Here is a 16,799-nt window from a genome sequence, read left to right on the forward strand (position 1 = left end):
GGGCTGACGTGCGCGCGCTCCAGGAGGCGGGGCAAAGCGTGGCTTCTGAAGCTCCACCTCCCCGCTACGCCGTTAAGGTTTTGCACTTGAGCCGCGGAATAGTTGAGGCCTTTCCGCCGGTGGCTGGGTCCGGGATGGCTTCGGACTCCGGGGACGGCGGGACCGCCTGCACGGTGAGCGTCGAGGCCTCGTGTGGGAGTCTCTCTGGGCAGAGAGCCTCGGCCCCTGGGGTGATTGTTAACGCAGGGAAAGGTTAACGCAGGCACCTGGGGCGGGGCCTCGGGCCTCCTCGGGTAACGGGTTCGAGATTAGCAGGGCCCTTGGCGTTAACGTTGGGGGTTTGGTCTTGGACCGATAACGACTGGTAATGACGGCCTGAGAAGGGGTCACGTGAGGGCGTTTCCCAGGACTTTTGGGGTGGTCCTACGGCAAATAGTGAAACAGTCACGCAAAGGGGTTCCCGAGTCTCATCAACCGGTCCCTGCCGCCCTTGCAGTTGGAGTTCACAGTGCAGATGACCTGTCAGAGCTGCGTGGACGCGGTGCGCACGTCCCTGCAAGGGGTGGCAGGTAAGAGCCAGAACAACTTGCGGACAGTTCGGAGGCCTCTAGGAGGAGCCGGCAAACCTCTTAAACCAACAACACTATTCCCATTTACACATGTGGAAGAACACAGAGGTAGGAGGAAGGAACGTCTTCCGAGTCGCACGGAGACCCGGAGTCAGAGCCTTGAGTACAGATCTCAAGCCTGCCAGGCCAGAGCCCTCTACAGGCTCTGGTGCGTCTTATATCTCAGGTGCCTAGGGAGTGAGGAGCTAGACTGGGCATACATGGGCCCACCTCCAGAGGGTGTTTCCTGGATAGCAAGCAGCTGTTGCTTGCGAAATGGCATAATCTTGACAAAGCCAACAGCAGCCCTGGCCATGTTCCATCCTAGGCAGCTCCCAATTCTTATGAGCCAGCTAACTGGTCTGGAGGCGACCTTGCACGGTCAGAAACATCTGAGAAGGCAGAGCCACCAGCCTGGCCCTGGGAACCGCTTGCCTTTGATTCTGTTAAATGTTCATCCAGTCATTCAGCAGGTATGGACCGGACCCTGGGGGCTTTTTAGGGAGAAGAGTTCACAAATGTTTCAGACACAGTCCCTGCCCCCAGGGAACGATGAGCATGCAAGCGTCGCTCATGGAAGAGATGAGGTGAGATGGATTCTAAGCTGGGACAGTGGTGGCACTTGGCCGGTACAGGGCAGCGATAAGGGTATGTGACTTCAAATCCCTTTCTTTGCATTCACATCCCAGCTTTGCCTCTTAGCCTCACGTAGACGTCATGCATGTTACTACTTTTGCCTGTTTCTTCTGTGTTTAAATGGGGATGAAAATGGAAGCTACCTTGGAGGATTGTCGTGAAGAGTTAGTTGGTTAATACCTGTAAAGCACTTTATTTTTTGTTTAAAGATTTTATTTATTTGACAGACAGAGATCACAGGTAGGCAGAAAGGCAGGCAGAGAGAGAGGAAGGGAAGCAGGCTCCCTGCTGAGCAGAGAGCCTGATGTGGGGCTCCATCCCAGGACCCTGAGATCATGACCTGAGCCAAAGCAGAAGCTTAACCCACTGAGCCACCCAGGTGCCCTGTAAAGCACTTTAAAAAAATCTCTGACATGTAGTGAGAGCGCACTAAATCTTAGAAAATATGAGAGGAAGGGCTTACAGGTGGCAGTTTGATTGGGCAGAAGCACTTGGGGACAGACATTGAAGCAGAGCTAGCGAGCGAGAGAAATGTTTTTAAAAAGATACTCTTTATTTATTTGACAGAGACCACACAAGCAGTGTTAGCGGACGAGGGGGAAGCAGGCCCCCCATTGAGCAGGGAACCCAATTCAGGACTCGATCTCAGGACCCTGAGATAATGACCTGAACCAAAGGCAGCCACTTTAACCGACTGAACCACCCAGCTGCCCCGAGAGAGAGAAATTTGCCCTCTCCAGGAGGCCTGGGAGCTTTGGGGAAGAGGGTTTTGCTCCTCTTGCAATAAGTGGGAGGAGCTCCCAGCGCAAGGCCCACATCCTTGAACCCTTATCTCATACCCTAGAGTTCCTTGTGGCCTTATGTTTTCTTTCTTAGTGGGCTTTGAGCGAAGCAAGGGCTGGCGTGGCCGCACTCCGGACCAGCCCTGCTGAATCTTGCTCAGCTGTGGAGCCAGCCTCCTCCTTGCTTCAGGTGTGGTTCAAGAATTCTAGAAGTGCACTGTTACAGGGAGTAGTCCACTGGGGCCCTCCCACTCAAGGAGCAGAGAGTCAACTTTTAGGAGACCCAGGACAGGAACCCACCTGTGTGGAAGTCAGTCCGTCGGAAAGTCTTGTCTGCTCTGAATCTAAAATATATTCGGAATTTAGTGGCCTCTCTTTTTCCATTCTTTGGCCTTCACACGAATCCCAGCCACCTTCCTTCTCCCTGACCCACACGAGAACCTCATCTTCCGGGCTTCCTCTTCCCTCTGTTGTCCCCTCCAGTAGCTTTTCTTTTTCTTTTTTTTTTTTTTAATTTTTATTTCTTTATTTGACAGAGAGACCACAAGTAGGCAGAGAGGCAGGCAAAGAGAGAGGGGGAAGCAGGCTCCCCTCTGAGCAAAGAGCCTGATGCGGGGCTCGATCCCAGGATCCTGAGATCACAACCCGTAGGCAGCCAGGAACCCCATCCAACAGCTTTTCCGTACAGAAGCTCAAGTGATTTTAAAATTACACCTTAGAGGGGCTCCTGGGTGGCTCAGTGGGTTAAGCCTCTGCCTTTGGCTCAGGTCAGGATCTCAGGGTCCTGGGATGGAACCCCGCATCAGGCTCTCTGCTCAACAGGGAGCCTGCTTCCCTTCCTCTCTCTCTGCCTGCCTCTCTGCCTACCTGTGATCTCTGTCAAATAAATAAATTAGTTAATTAAATAAAATTACACCTTAGATAATATCACTGTCCTGTTCATTTAGGCCTTTAATAACCCTCTGAGTTAGGTAGTAGTAGTATCTCCATTTGCAGATAAAGCAGCTGAACAGAAAACCCAACAGAAAGGTTGAGTAACTTGTCTAAGGCCACACGGGTGGTATGTGGCAGACTCAGGATTTCAACTCTAGAGTCCACTCTCAACCACTATACACTGTGCCTTCTCCCAATAGCCTCCCAGTGCATTAAAATTGAAATCTGGATTCTTTCCTGTTGGGCCTTGCTTGACTGGTCTCCACTTACAGCCTCCTGTCTTATTATTCTCTTTATTCCCAACTTTAGCCACACTGGCCTTCTTTTCTTCTTGGAACACACGTCACTGTTGTTCCTGCGCATGCTGTTCCCTCACTTGGAAGGCTGTTACCGGACTACATTCAGGCCTTTGCTTAGGGTCCCAGAGAGTCGGTCCTTGACCAGCCTCAGTGGCTCGCCCCCATTTGTTCCCTAACACCTAGTTCACCGATCACTCCTTTCACTGTCTGCATCGCTCTTGTGTGTATATTTGACATTTGTATCCCTGCACTGGAACACATGCTATTTCCTGGGGCACAGATGTTGCATGACTTGTTCCCCGCACACTTCTACTGGCTGGAACGCGGCCCGTGATGGGTGCTTGGTGTCTGCTTGTTAAAGGAGGTGAGCAAACAAAATTTCTCATACTGTGCACCCTACTGGGCTCTGGGAGCCTCCATGGGAGCTGAACCGCACTTTCTGTGGGGCAGGGGGACCGAGCATCAGCTTTGGGGTTGGACAGGCTGCCTTCTGTACTTTGGGACCTCAAGCCAGTTGGGTCACCCTCTAGCCTCGTTTCCTCACCTGCCAGATGAGGGCAGTATCCTCGTCCTGATGTGTGTAAGATGGAGCACAGCTCTTGGCATCCCCTGGAGGCTCAGAGCACTGGAGTTCCCCCATCACCCTCCCTGTACCCCCTTTGCGGCCATGGACATCCAGAGGCATCTCTAGGTGGACCCAGAGCTCACAACGCCCCGCTGGCTGCCTGGGGGCACAGAGTAACATTTTGTGCGAAGTGAGGGCCAGTTTGGTAACTTGGAGGGTTTTCTTCTCACAGAATCCCCCTGTACTTGCAGGGGTGGGGCTGCGAGTCTCCCCAGTTCTGCCCCTCCCCCGACAGTGTCCCTGCCGCCTTGCCTGTACCCTGGGGGTTGTTATTCCCGTCTCTGCCTGGTGGTTAATCCAGGCATAGCTTGGCTTTTCCCACAGCCTGGGAGGCCCCCCTGGGGACAAGGACCAGTGCGTTCCCTGACCCTGGTCTCTTTCACACCCAGCCCAGCACACATTTGGTGAGAGAATACGGAGGAGGGAACCCAGAGATGAAGGGAACAACAGTAGTCCGTGTAGCCTTTGGTTCACAGAGGGCCATCTCAACAGCGTGAATCTGCAGATTTAACCTTTGTCTTCTTGACTGCGCACGGCTCCCCTGGGCCTTATGCCGGAGCAACAAACACATTTGCCAAGATCAGAGAGAGATGAGGTGAGAGCGGCATGATCGTCCCCAGCCCCTCCCCTGTGCGCTGGCTAAGGGCTGGAGAGTTCTCTTAAAAGGCTGGGGAGCCTTGAGTATCTGAATGAAAGAGAAGCGCCTTCTCTTCCTTCTCCCGGGTGGCTCGATGGCCCCCGAAGATGAGCAGGTGTCCGAGTCATCCCACAGTCTCTGCACGCAGGGTGACGTCGGGGATATGGTGGGCAGTTGAAACACACTAACTTTTGAACCTGACCCTTGTGGACCGCACAGAGCTCTCGCGCTTACAGAGGATTGTAGTCAGGGCAGCGGGAGATCCTTGGGGGAAGAGGGAGCTACAGGAGGACAGAGGGCGGGGTCCTAACCCAGCCTGCAGGGTGGGGGCTGTTTCAGGGTGACCAGCGTCCCCATGGGCTCCAGAGCTAGGCGGCCTGAGATGAGTTCCATATCCACAACTGACTACACTGTGCCTTTGAGCAAGGTTCTTAAATCTTTCTGTGCATTAATATTCTCATCTGTGATAAAGGGATAATAGGACCCACCTCGGGGCGCCTGGGTGGCTCAGTGGGTTAAGCCTCTGCTTTCGGCTCAGGTCATGATCCATCGGGCTCTCTGCTCAGCTGAGAGCCTGCCTCCTCCTCTCTCTGCCTGCCTCTCTGCCTACTTGTAATCTCTTTCGCTGTTAAATAAATAAATAAAATCTTAAAAAAAAAAAAATAGGACCCACCTCACAGGGTCACTTGACTGTCTAATGAGCTAATATGGGAAAAGGACAAAAAAGCCCACAGTGCACGTGCGGCAGATGTGAGTTCTCATGATGATGATGATAGCTCCCCCCACCCCGTTTTTTGATGTGTGTAACAGCTTTATTGACATATAATTCAAATATCACAAAATATTCCCATTTGAAGTGTACATTTTAATGGTTTTTAAGGTGTTCAGAGCTGTGTGGCCATTAGCACGGCCACTTGGACGTTTCAGCCCCTCGGGCAGGAATCATGCCCTTCAGCTATCAGCCTCCCGTTCTCCGATCCCCTCATCCACTCGCTATCTCTAGGGTTTTCCCTCTTTTGGATTTTCTGTCCATAATGGCATCACCTACCACGTGAGCTTTTGTGGCCGGCGCTCACTTCACATCGCATTTTCAAGCTCCTTCCCTGTGGTGGCATTATGGGCAGTTCCTTCCCTTGTATCTTTTTATGGCTGAGAAATAATGGCTACATGTTTTCTTGATCCATTCATCTGTTGATGGGCATTTGGGTTATTTTCACCTTTTGGCTATCGTGAATCATGGGCTGTTAATTGTTGGGCCGCTTTTATAAAAACATCTTAAAATAATTATTTGTGTTTTTTAAGTTGAAAAGCATGCCTGGCACATAATAAGGACCAACAATACTCCTGGGGCTGAGGGGGCCTTATCCCCACTTTATTCCTAAAGATACAGACTCAGAGAGGTTGAGGGCCCGGCACAGTCAGAAGGCGGTTTCCGAACTTGCCTCCAGCCATGGGAAGGTTGGTGAAGGTGAGGTGGGGAGGGACGTGTCTCTCTCTTCCCCGCTCCCAGCACAGGGGTGTCAGCCCTCTGCTGCCTTCTCCCCTCTCTCTCCTGCCAGGTGTCCAGAGCGTGGAAGTGCAGTTGGAGAACCAGATGGTCCTGGTGCAGACCACGCTGCCCAGCCAAGAGGTGCAGGCCCTTCTGGAAGGCACAGGGCGGCAGGCAGTGCTCAAGGGCATGGGGAGTGGCCTGTTGCGTGAGTAGCCACTCTGGCCCTGGCCTTGGCCTCTCTGGGAGGGAGGTGGCCTGGCGCTGGTACATAACTAAACCATGGGATTTGGGGGTGTGGGGTTCGAGTGGCTTTGGGGAAGGCGTGAAAGTTATGTGGAGCTCTCTCCCTGCCCTTCCTGGGCCATGTGGGGCTAGCCAAGGTGGCGAGCCAGCCCGGCTGTCTGGTACCTTGCAGAGAATCTGGGGGCAGCAGTTGCCATTCTGGAGGGCCCTGGTCCTGTGCAAGGGGTGGTGCGCTTCCTGCAGCTGACCCCTGAACGCTGCCTCATCGAGGGGACCATTGATGGCCTGGAGCCTGGGCTGCATGGACTCCACGTCCATCAGTTTGGGGACCTCACGGGGAGCTGCGCCAGGTGAGCCATCTGTGACCTGCCCTGTGGCATCTTCATCCCCTGCTCGTGCATCCCCCGGCGTGCCGGGGCTGTATGCGGCTACCCGCACACGCTTTTACGCTTGGTCCTCACAAGAACCGCGAGGCCCGTCCACCCAGGCCCAGTCTGCAGACGAGGAAATGGAAGCTCCGAGGTTAAATGACCAAGGCCCTGGGGCATGTGAATGGTGGGGTGGGATTCGAACCCACATCTGACCTTAATGCTCCTGTTCGTGGCCACTGTATGGCCTCTGTGGTGGAAGTGACTTCTGGACACAGCAGGGCAGGTCCCCGTGTCACAGTGTTTGTCAGGCTGTGTGGCAGTTAGTTCTTACTCATCTGCGTCTCCCCTGAAAGCTTAGTGAGGGCGGGACCCACATCGGAGTCTGGCACAGAGTGAGTCTGTCGGGTGAGCGAGGAGAGTAAACGCAGAGTGAGACAGGGATCGGCAGCCTGGGAGCCAGTGTCTTGCTGCTCAGCTGCTCCCTTTTCTTCTTAGCTGTGGGGACCACTTTAACCCTGATGGAACATCTCACGGGGGCCCTCAGGACTCTGACCGGGTAAGTGTCCATCCGGGGGAGGCTTAGGCTGCGAGAGGGCCCGAGGCCTCAGGCAAGGCAGGCCACTCCTGGGGCCTTAGCGCACTATTTTTCGGTGCGGTCCCCTCGCTTTATTTTGTTCATTTAGAAACATCAACCCTTTCCGTGGTGGGGAGCTCCGCGCCCCCCCCCCCAGGAGCTCCCAGTCCTGTGACGGAGACCCTTGAGAGCCCCGTGCCTGCGGCACAGTGAGGAGATCCTTGTAGGAGGCCCCGGGAGCCCAGAGTATACGCACCCATCCGCCCTGAGCCGGAGGACATGGGCAGTGGGAGGAAGCTTCCTGGAGAAGCCGAACGTGTGGACGTTGAAAATTTACCCGATGGCGCAGCTCCCTTCGTGGAGTCGCACTTTGCCCGAGAGAACTGTTTGCCTTCGGCGGGGCGGCGAGCGGCAGGCCGCCTTGGTTTTGGCTCATCTGCATACGGGCCTGTTCTGTTAGTCAGTCGCATTTTGCTGCAAGTGAACTCCGTTTTTTCCTCAGATAAACTTGGGTATTCTTAATGTTCTAATCCAGCACGGAATGTTTCAAACATTCCAAAGTACACAGACTTGTCCCAGGCTCCTGTGCCCTGTGTCCCCATCACCCACTCTCAACAGTGACCAACTCCTGCCCAGTCCTGTGTGATCTACACCTCCAGGCTTTCTCCACCATTATTTTGAAAGAAACCAAGACATCATTTTATGCAATTAAGGTGGACTTGTTTTTGTTTTTTTTTTTAGATTTGATTTTATTTACCTGACAGAGATCACAAGTAGGCAGAGAGGCAGGCAGAGAAAGGGGGAAGCAGGCTCCCCAGGGAGCCTGATGCAGGGCTTGATCCCAGGACCCTAAGATCATGACCCGAGCTGAAGGCAGAGGCTTTAACCCATTGAGCCACCCAGGCGCCCCTAAGGTAGAGTTTGTTTTGTTTTAGGTAGACTTGTTTCTTAATAAGAAACTTGATATTGCCAGAGAGATGGGAAAACCAGTTCTTTTTTTTTTTTTTTTTAAGATTCTATTTATTTATTTGTCAGAAAGACACAGTGAGAGACAGAATACAAGCAGGGGGAGTGGGAGAGGGAGAAGCAGGCTCTCTGCTGTGCAGGGAGCCCCATGCAGGGCTCAGCCCCAGGTCCCTGGGATCATGGCCTGAGCGAAAGGCAGCCGTTTAACGACTGAGCCACCCAGGTGCCCCAAAAACCAGTTCTTGTAGCCATAAGAGCAGGCCCACTGTGAAAACAGTCTGTGGTGGTCAAATAAACATTAGTAGAGTCCCACTGGATTCTGGCCTGCAAGGTCCAAGAACTGCAGAAGGCCTATGTTTTCTTCTTCCTCTTCTTCTTTTTTTCTTTTCTTTTTTTTAAAGATTTATTTATTTATTTGACAGACAGAGATCACAAGTAGGCAGAGAGGCAGGCAGAGAGAGAGAGAGCAGGAAGCAGTCTCCCTGCTGAGCAGAGAGCCCGATGTGGGGCTCGATCCCAGGAACCTGGGATCATGACCTGAGCCGAAGGCAGCGGCTTTAACCCACTGAGCCACCCAGGCACCCCTTCTTTTTCTTTTTTTTAACATTTAATTATTTAATTATTTGAGAAAGAGCAAGCGCATGTGTGGGGGAGGGACAGAGAGAGAGAGAGACTCTCAAGCAGACTCCCTGGTGTGTGCCCAGCCTGATGCGGGCTCGATCTCACGACCCTGCGATCATGACCTGAGCTGAAACCAAGAGGCCGATGCTTAAGGGACCCAAGCACCCAGGCGCCCCCATGGTGCATGTTTCTTATTTCACGTACTTGATTTTTTGGACAGTTCTGTGGCATTTCAAAGGGTCAGAAGTTTGACTCCATTCCCCTCCCGCCCTGGGAAGCTGGAGAAGCCAGACGAGTTTTTGTCGGGCCCACTGTGTGGTGCTGTGTTTGTGCTCAGCATGGCAGCGGGTTCTTGCTGTGTGTCGGATGACTCCGAACTTGGGGGTTTAAAACAGCAAGCGTTCATCATCTCAGTTTCTCTGGAGCAGGAACCTGGATGCAGCTTAGCCGGGGGCCTCTGGCTTAGGGGGACTGTAGTCAAGGCGCGGCCAGGGCTGCCGTCATCTGAAGGCTCATGTTGCTCTTGGCAGCCTCCTCAGGTCCTCCCTGGCGGTTGGCCAGAGACATCAGCCCTTTGCCACATGGGCCTTTTCCTAGGGTGGCTCGCAGCACAGCAGCTGGGCTTCCCTGAGAGCAAGTGCGTGAGAGAGGGCATCCCAGACTGAGCCAAGCCGTTCTCTTTCTGTAACCGAATCTAGCAAGTACACTAGGTCCAGCCCACTCAGTGGAGGAGCACACAAGGATGTAAGTACGTGGGAAGGTGCATCGCACAGGCTGTTGTCCTCATCGAGCCTTGAGAGGTGCTGTACAGAAATCAAGCCAGAGAACAGAGTGTGAACTGTCAGACAAAGCAGAGAAAATGCCTTAGGCAGAGCCCCCGAGGCATGAACCAGCAAGGGGCATTTGGGAACTGGGAGCACCGTGTCTCTTACAAAGCGGAGATCAGAAGGGTGAGAAGCTGGCTTGCCACCTGTGCCTTGGCTTGTTTGGACCAGGCCCCTCTCTGGGCGGGGAATCAGGAGGGGCTGGACCCAGCTGCCCTAGCGTCCCCAAGTCCTTGATAGAGGAGGAGGAAGACTTGAGTAACATCTAGCCCGCCAAGGCCACCATGATGCCTGATGAAGCCCTTTGGGATTTCTGCATCTGCTTTGGCCAGCTGGAAGTGAATTCAGTGTGGGGATTTACACCAGAGCCTGGTTGTCCCTTTGCACATCTCCTGACTGATCTCCAAGGGGCCTTCTCTTCTCTCGCCTGTCCCCAGTCCTTCCCCTTCATGCACTGTGCTAGAGGGATTGCTGCCAAGCACAGTGTAACCATGGCATGCCCCTGCCCACACCCGTTTTTTGACTCCCTGGTGCCTGAGGGCTCTGTAGGCCCAGCCCAGTTGCTGGGTGTGACATTCAAGGCCCTGCGGTCTGGTTCCTCCTTCCCCAAGTGCAGGGGAGGGAGAGGACCATGCTGCTGGGCCATGCCTCTGAGCCGCACTGCCAGGCTGCTCGCCCCTTCAGCCCAGTCCTGAAGATGCTCCTCGAGGCTTGGTATCCCCTCCCCTTCATTGATCTTTGTACCCGAAAGGCTGCCCGTGCAGGGTCACACAGAGTGCCAGGCGTCAGCAGCAGATGTCTCTCTGGAAAACCGGATAAAGCAGAGGTGGTGCTCCTTGCTGCTTGTCAGCCCCGCCACGCAGTGACATGCTCGGTGACCGTGCGTCTCAGCAAGGTCGTGTGCACCAGCCCACACCAGCAAGGCACCTGCTTCTGCCTAAAGTGTCTGATTGGAGACAACTTACTTGTACCAATGTGGGTCTCTGTGACTTGTCAGTAGGGTCCGGTCCGCAGAAAACCTCCTCTGTGCCGTACTTAGTCTATGTTTCATAATCACTGTCTGTTCTGTGTCTGTCTCCCCACCACGCTTCAAGCTCCTTGCCCGGGGCTGGGGGGCTGCACGCGTACCCCACCCCCATCCCGGCAGTGTATGTCTGACGTAGGCGGTGCTCAGTCGACGTGTTAGGACATTTTGTGCTACCTTAAAAGGGAGAAGGTAGGCAGAGCCAGCTTCTGGGGGGGCAGGACAGGCCCCCCCTGCTCCGTGTGTTTTTCTCTGTTCCAGGAGGCTGGGAGTCAGGGAATGGTCCTGGCTGCTTCCTTAACTTAAGCCCAGGGGAACTGTAGACTGCCAAGAGTCAACGAGAGGTTGGAGAGCTGGGCCCGCAAAGCGGTAGCGGCCGGGCTAGTTTCTGAGGCTGAGACACAGGAGGGGCAACAGCCTTGCAGGAGACAGGGTCTGATCCAGTGGGCAGGACCCCAAGGAAGGCAGTCGCTGTCCGGCATTTCAGTACCCGGGAGGGAGCATCCGGTTGCCTTTCTTGTGCCCTCGGCCATCCCGTTATCCCACCAGACTGTACCCAGAGGAGGACGTTGGTACCTTTGGGAAGGGGAATCGGATCCTGGGAAGCTAGAAGCTAGCAGCTGTGCCCCACGCACCCCTCTTCTCTCCCCCCGGTCTCATTGCAGCACCGTGGAGACCTGGGGAACGTGCACGCTGATGCGGACGGCCGAGCCAGCTTCAGGATAGAGGACGAGCAGCTGAAGGTAGTGGTGGAAAAGGAGGCGGGGGTCTCTCCTAACAGGCCGCTGTCTGAGGCTCTTATCTGCCCTCAAAGGTATGGGATGTGATCGGCCGAAGCCTGGTCATCGACGAGGGAGAAGATGACCTGGGCCGGGGTGGCCATCCCTTATCCAAGGTCACGGGGAACTCAGGAGAGAGGTGAGAGATGCCACCCCCAGGAGGAGACTCCACTCGGCCGGTGGCTTATGGCCAAGCGCAGAGGAGCCCAGACCAGTGTCCAGGGCCTACCCCTGACCACACGTTCTTCCTCAGGTTGGCCTGTGGCATCATCGCACGCTCTGCTGGCCTCTTCCAGAACCCCAAGCAGATCTGCTCCTGTGATGGCCTCACCATCTGGGAGGAGCGAGGCCGGCCTATTGCTGGTGAGGGACGGAAGGAGCCCGCCAAGCCGCCTGCCCACCTCTGAGCACAGCCTCAGCCCTGGGCTTGGGGCTGTTCTCCCCACTGAGCACTGTCCGCTTCCAGAGAGAGGGGAGGGAGCCCTGCTTGCCTGGTCCCAGCAAACTCGGGTACGGGGTGTGAAGGGTCACTTTGATGTTCCCTTGGCAAATTAAAGTTTTATTTTCATATGGAACTCTGGGCTTTGTCTGTGTCCTAGTGTCCCTTTATGGACTTACTGAACACAGTCTGTGTCTCTGGCCATCATGTGAGAACTACCTCTTGGCTTTGGAACCAAACAAAACTAGATTCAGATCTACACAGCTACCGAGGGCAGCATTCCCTTCAGGGTCACAGTGTGGGACCACGGCGCGCAGGTTGCTGTCATGCTCCCTGCTTTAGTTTCTCCCTGTGCTTGGCCCTGTCGTGCGGGAAGTCGAGGGCTGCAGGTGGCTCTCTTCTCCCTGCCCTGTCAGCTGAGTAGCAGAGGAAGCCTGTCTGCTGAGGAGCAGAGGAGGCAGAGGCACAGGGAGCTCCTCTGAGCTGTTGGGTAATGTCAGACACCCCCGAGCGCCTGCTCTGGGCCTTTCCTGAGGCCTCCTGCTTCCTGACCCGGGGGGTCAGGAGTCACTCCTGGATTTTCCCCAGGCATCCCCTCCTCCTGCTTTTTGAATTAATTTGGCTTGAGTTGATTTTTTAAATTCACAAGTAAAAGACTTTTAATTAACCTAATAAGCAGAGTGTTTGGCACAGGACCTGGCACGCAGGAAGTTAAGGGACCGGTGGCTGTGCTTCTGAGGCCAGACGGGGCCCCTGGAGGCTGCCCCAGCCGAGCCCTACTCTCACAGGGATGGCCGGTATCCAGGGACTAATGTGTGGGGCCAGGGATTCTGGGCGTCCCCACTTATCGTTTTGCCTCCCTCCCCCAACACTCCTAACCCCCCACTGGACTTTGTCAAGCTTGCTCATCCATGACAAAACTGCTTTTATAACACAGTGGACTGTCAGAATACAAACTTTGCCCCTTACCATGTCTGCTTGGAACCAGGCAGGTGATTTTCCAGCCTGCTGACCTTGCTGACTTGTGCCTGACTCTGGTCCCATTCCCTAGGCCTTTCCTCTTTCTCCCTCAAGGCTGCCGGCTCTGCGCCCAGCCCTAGCCCTTGGACCCTGCTCTCTCTTGCCAAGCCTGTGCTGGTTGCTTTCCAGCTCCCCTGATTCCTGGGAACCAAACCCCTTTCAAGCATGGGACCCAGGCTATCTTCCCCCGCCCCAGATCATTGCAGGAGCTCCTCGTGGACCCTGCCCACAGCCAGCGCCTGACCTCCTCTCTCCTTCATTCTGGAACGACAGCTGGGTTTCACCCTCCCATGGCCAAACCCTACCAAACCCTACCACTCTGTTCCCACTTCTAAAGAATCAGCATCCCCATTAGCTTTTCTCTCTTTTAAACTCTTAACCGTTGGGGTTCCTGGGTGGCTCAGTGTAAGGTTAAGCCTCTGCCTTCAGCTCAGGTCATAGTCTTGGGGTCCTGGGATGGAGCCCTGCATCAGGCTTTCTGCTCAGTGGAGAGACTGCTTCCCCCCACCCCTCTGCCTGCCTCTCTGCCTACTTGTGATCTCTGTCAAATAAATAAATAAAAGTCTTCCCAAAAAATGAACTCTTAACTGCATTGCTTTCTTTTTTTTTAAGATTTTATTTTAATTTTTTAAGATTTATTTATTTGAGAGAGAGAGAGAGGGCAAGCACATGTGGTGGACGGGGAAGGGTAGAGGGAGAAGAAGAACCAGGCTCCCCGCTGAGCAGAGACCCCCGAGGTCATGACTAGGGCTGAAGGCAGATGCTTAACCCACTGAGCCCACCAGGTGCCCCAAGGTTTTATTTTTAAATAATCTCTCCACCCAAGGTCGAGTTTGAACTTAAAGCCCTGAGGTCAAGAGTCACGTGCTCTCCTGACAGAGCCAGGTGCCCTTTACCTGTGTAGTTTTTATTTTTTTTTTAAGTTTTTGTTTTGTTTTGTTTTGTTTTGTTTATTTTTTTTCCAATTTATTTATTTTTAGAAAAACATTATTCATTATTTTTTCACCACACCAGTGCTCCATGCAAGCCGTGCCCTCTATAATACCCACCACCTGGTACCCAGAGAGAGAGAGAGAGAGAGAGAGAGAGAGAGAGAGAGAGCATGACAGGGGGAGGGGCAGAGGGAGAAGCAGGCTCCCCGCTGGGCAGGGAGGCCAATGTGGGGCTGGATCCCGGGACCCCGGGATCATGACCTGAGCCAAAGGCAGCCTCTAAACTGACTGAGCCACCCAGGCGCTCCTAACCGTGCAGTTTTTTTTTTTTTTTTAAAGATTTTATTTATTTATTTGACAGAGAGAAATCACAAGTAGATGGAGAGGCAGGCAGAGAGAGAGAGGGAAGCAGGCTCCCCGCCGAGCAGAGAGCCCGATGCGGGACTCGATCCCAGGACCCTGAGATCATGACCTGAGCCGAAGGCAGCGGCTTAACCCACTGAGCCACCCAGGCACCCCCGTGCAGTTTTTAAACTTTGGTTTTAAACCACAGAACACCGTTCAAACACGGCTCTTAAAGCCCTAACTGTGAAGCAAATGTGGAAATATGGCTAACGTTCCGAAAAGTCCTGGGGCTCCCGGGAGCACAGTTTGAAAATCTTTGCCAAATTCAGTCATGTTTGTGTTGTGTCTCAGTCTCTACCATGTCCACAAGCCCATTTGTACTATCATTTACCAAATACTTAAGAAATTTTTTAGCCACTTTTAAACTTAATTAAAAATGAAATTTTTATCATTTTTAGCTAACACCTATTAGTGATTATTAAGTGTTTTCTAAACACTCCATGCAGTAACTCATGTAATGCTCAAGGTGATGACACACAGTAGCTTCTGTTATCCCGTGTTACAGATGAGCAAACTGAAGCGCAGGGAGGTTATGTAACTTGGCCAAGGTCCCATAGCAGCGTCTCTGATCAGACCCAGGCGGGCCAGCTCGAGGCCTATACTCTGAACCACTGTTGGTTCTCACTGTGAGGTATGGGAAGTAGGATTCATTTGGCATAAACAGGAATTTGCTAGAGAAAGAAAATACATACATAGCTACTAAAATAATATTAAAAATAAATATTAAAAATTAAAAAAAAATCGTTCTGTGAGCCACCCCACAATTATGTGTCACTCCCCTGGTTTTACACTGCGCTTCAGGGAACCCAGACACTTTCTTTTGTCCCCGGTTCTCTCTGCCTCCATTTATTACTTTTCCTCTGACCCAGGTGCTTTTTCAGTGGTTCCCCAGCAACCCCCCAGCCTCATGTCCATGTCTTAGGGACCTCTTGTCTCTCCCTTCCCTCTTCACTCTGGGTTAGCCCTTTCTGGCGTTCCATTCTCAGCGCTGCCTGGGGTTCCACACTGGATTTGTAGAGCTGTGAACATTTAAGGAACCTCCTATTTTCGCAAGGAGGAGACCTTCTCCCCACCAGAACTCTGGCAGAGGGGCCCAACTGGAGCCCCTTTCCAGAGCAGTGGCAGAACCTCTTTTGGGGACTCCTGGCTGCCAGTGGGGGTCCCAGGAAACAGTGGGGCTGTTTCTGAAGGCAGCTGCAACTCTGGCTCCTGAAAATCCCTCTTCCTGTTCATCTGTCTTCTCCAGTGGCTCTCGCGGTGGGGGTGGGGGGGCTTGTCCCCGGACCAGCAGCATGAGCATCACTTGGAAACGTTTGAAGGCAAATTCCTGGGCGTCCCTCCAGACTCATTGAATCAGAAACTCTGTGGGTGAAGCCTGGAAATCTGTTTTAAGAGCCTTCCTTCTAGGTGATTCTGAAACACACTAAAGTTTGAGAACGGCTAGTCTCATCTTTTAAAAAAATGGTTAGCTTGGGGCCTGGTAGCCTCCCAGAGCTGCGTGTTTACCGCCGTTCTCTATCTTCACGTAGGAGCAGGGTCCGGGACCGTCCTCCAGCCCCCAAAGACTTCTCTTCAAATTTAAATACATATATGATACCTACTTCCAAGGAGGACTTGCTTTGTCTTAGCCAGAGACAAAGAGATTATATCTAAAAACCAAAGTGAGGGAATCACCATAAGAGAGTACACAGCTTTAAAGCAAAGGAATGCACCCAGGGTTCCCACGGCCTGGTCGCCTGCTAATACCATGAACAGTTTCAGTAGGAAAGAGCCGTCTCTGTGTTTATGATGCACGCTAGTGGTACTGGTGCCCCGAAAAGACGGTTAGTGATGACTTGGGGTGGGGGGAACTATTGTGATTCAGCTGATAATGGCCACTGAAGTTACCAGGTCCTAATCCCTAGAAGCTATAAATGTGACCTTATCTGAGTCTTTGCAGATGTGATTAAGTTAAAGATTGGGGGGGATGAGGCGATTATCCTGGATTATCTGGATGGGCCCTGAATGCAAGCGCCTGGATCCTCACAAGGAGGATGCAGGGTTTTGACAGAGAAGGTGTTGGGAGGACAACAGAGGGAAAAACTGAATGATGCTGACCTTGAAGTTCGGTCTGCTGCGGCCACAGACCCAGGAGTGCCAGCAGCTCCTGGAAGCTGGCCGCCAGAGGCAGGCCGTGCGTGGCCCTGCTGACCACGTGACTTCAGTCCGCTGCTAAGGATTTTGATCTCTGGGCCTCCAGAACTGTGAGAAAATGAATTGTTGCTTTAAGTCACGCCGATTGTGGTGATGTCTTACAACAGCCACCAAGAAGCCAGCACGGTTAGGATTCAGTTTTTTGTTTTTTTTTTTTAAAGATTTTATTTATTTATTTGACAGAGAGAGATCACAAGTAGGCAGAGAGGCAGGCAGAGAGAGAGAGGAGGAAGTAGGCTCCCTGCTGAGCAGAAAGCCTGATGTGGGGCTCGATCCCAGGACCCTGAGATCATGACCTGAGCTGAAGGCAGCAGCTTAACCACTGAGCCACCCAGGCGCCCCAGGATTCAGTTTTATTAAAGTAACACATGTAAAACTTCGTTTTCCTTAAGCCTT

General features: G+C 53.1%; 1 protein-coding gene across 4 annotated transcripts; it reads left to right on the forward strand.

Moving 5' to 3' along the window:
• The first annotated feature begins 51 nt into the window (after positions 1-51).
• On the forward strand, positions 52-11,989 carry CCS (copper chaperone for superoxide dismutase). Of its 4 annotated transcripts, XM_044259764.1 has the most exons (9): positions 497-569; positions 4,273-4,478; positions 5,905-5,978; positions 6,080-6,217; positions 6,428-6,605; positions 7,122-7,182; positions 11,301-11,378; positions 11,450-11,553; positions 11,668-11,989. In XM_044259764.1, the coding sequence occupies exons 2-9, from the start codon at positions 4,474-4,476 to the stop codon at positions 11,819-11,821; spliced, it is 792 nt and encodes a 263-aa protein (XP_044115699.1). In that variant the 5' UTR covers positions 497-569; positions 4,273-4,473; the 3' UTR covers positions 11,822-11,989. The 4 variants fall into 4 exon arrangements, with proteins under 4 accessions (XP_044115698.1, XP_044115702.1, XP_044115699.1 ...); XM_044259763.1 differs by lacking the exons at positions 4,273-4,478; positions 5,905-5,978 and adding an exon at positions 52-173; XM_044259766.1 differs by lacking the exons at positions 497-569; positions 5,905-5,978 and having other exon boundaries at positions 2,886-4,478.
• Positions 11,990-16,799: the final 4,810 nt, after the last annotated feature.

This window comes from Neovison vison, chromosome 7 (assembly GCF_020171115.1).
Source record: "Neovison vison isolate M4711 chromosome 7, ASM_NN_V1, whole genome shotgun sequence".
Classification (NCBI taxonomy): Eukaryota; Metazoa; Chordata; class Mammalia; order Carnivora; family Mustelidae; genus Neogale; species Neogale vison.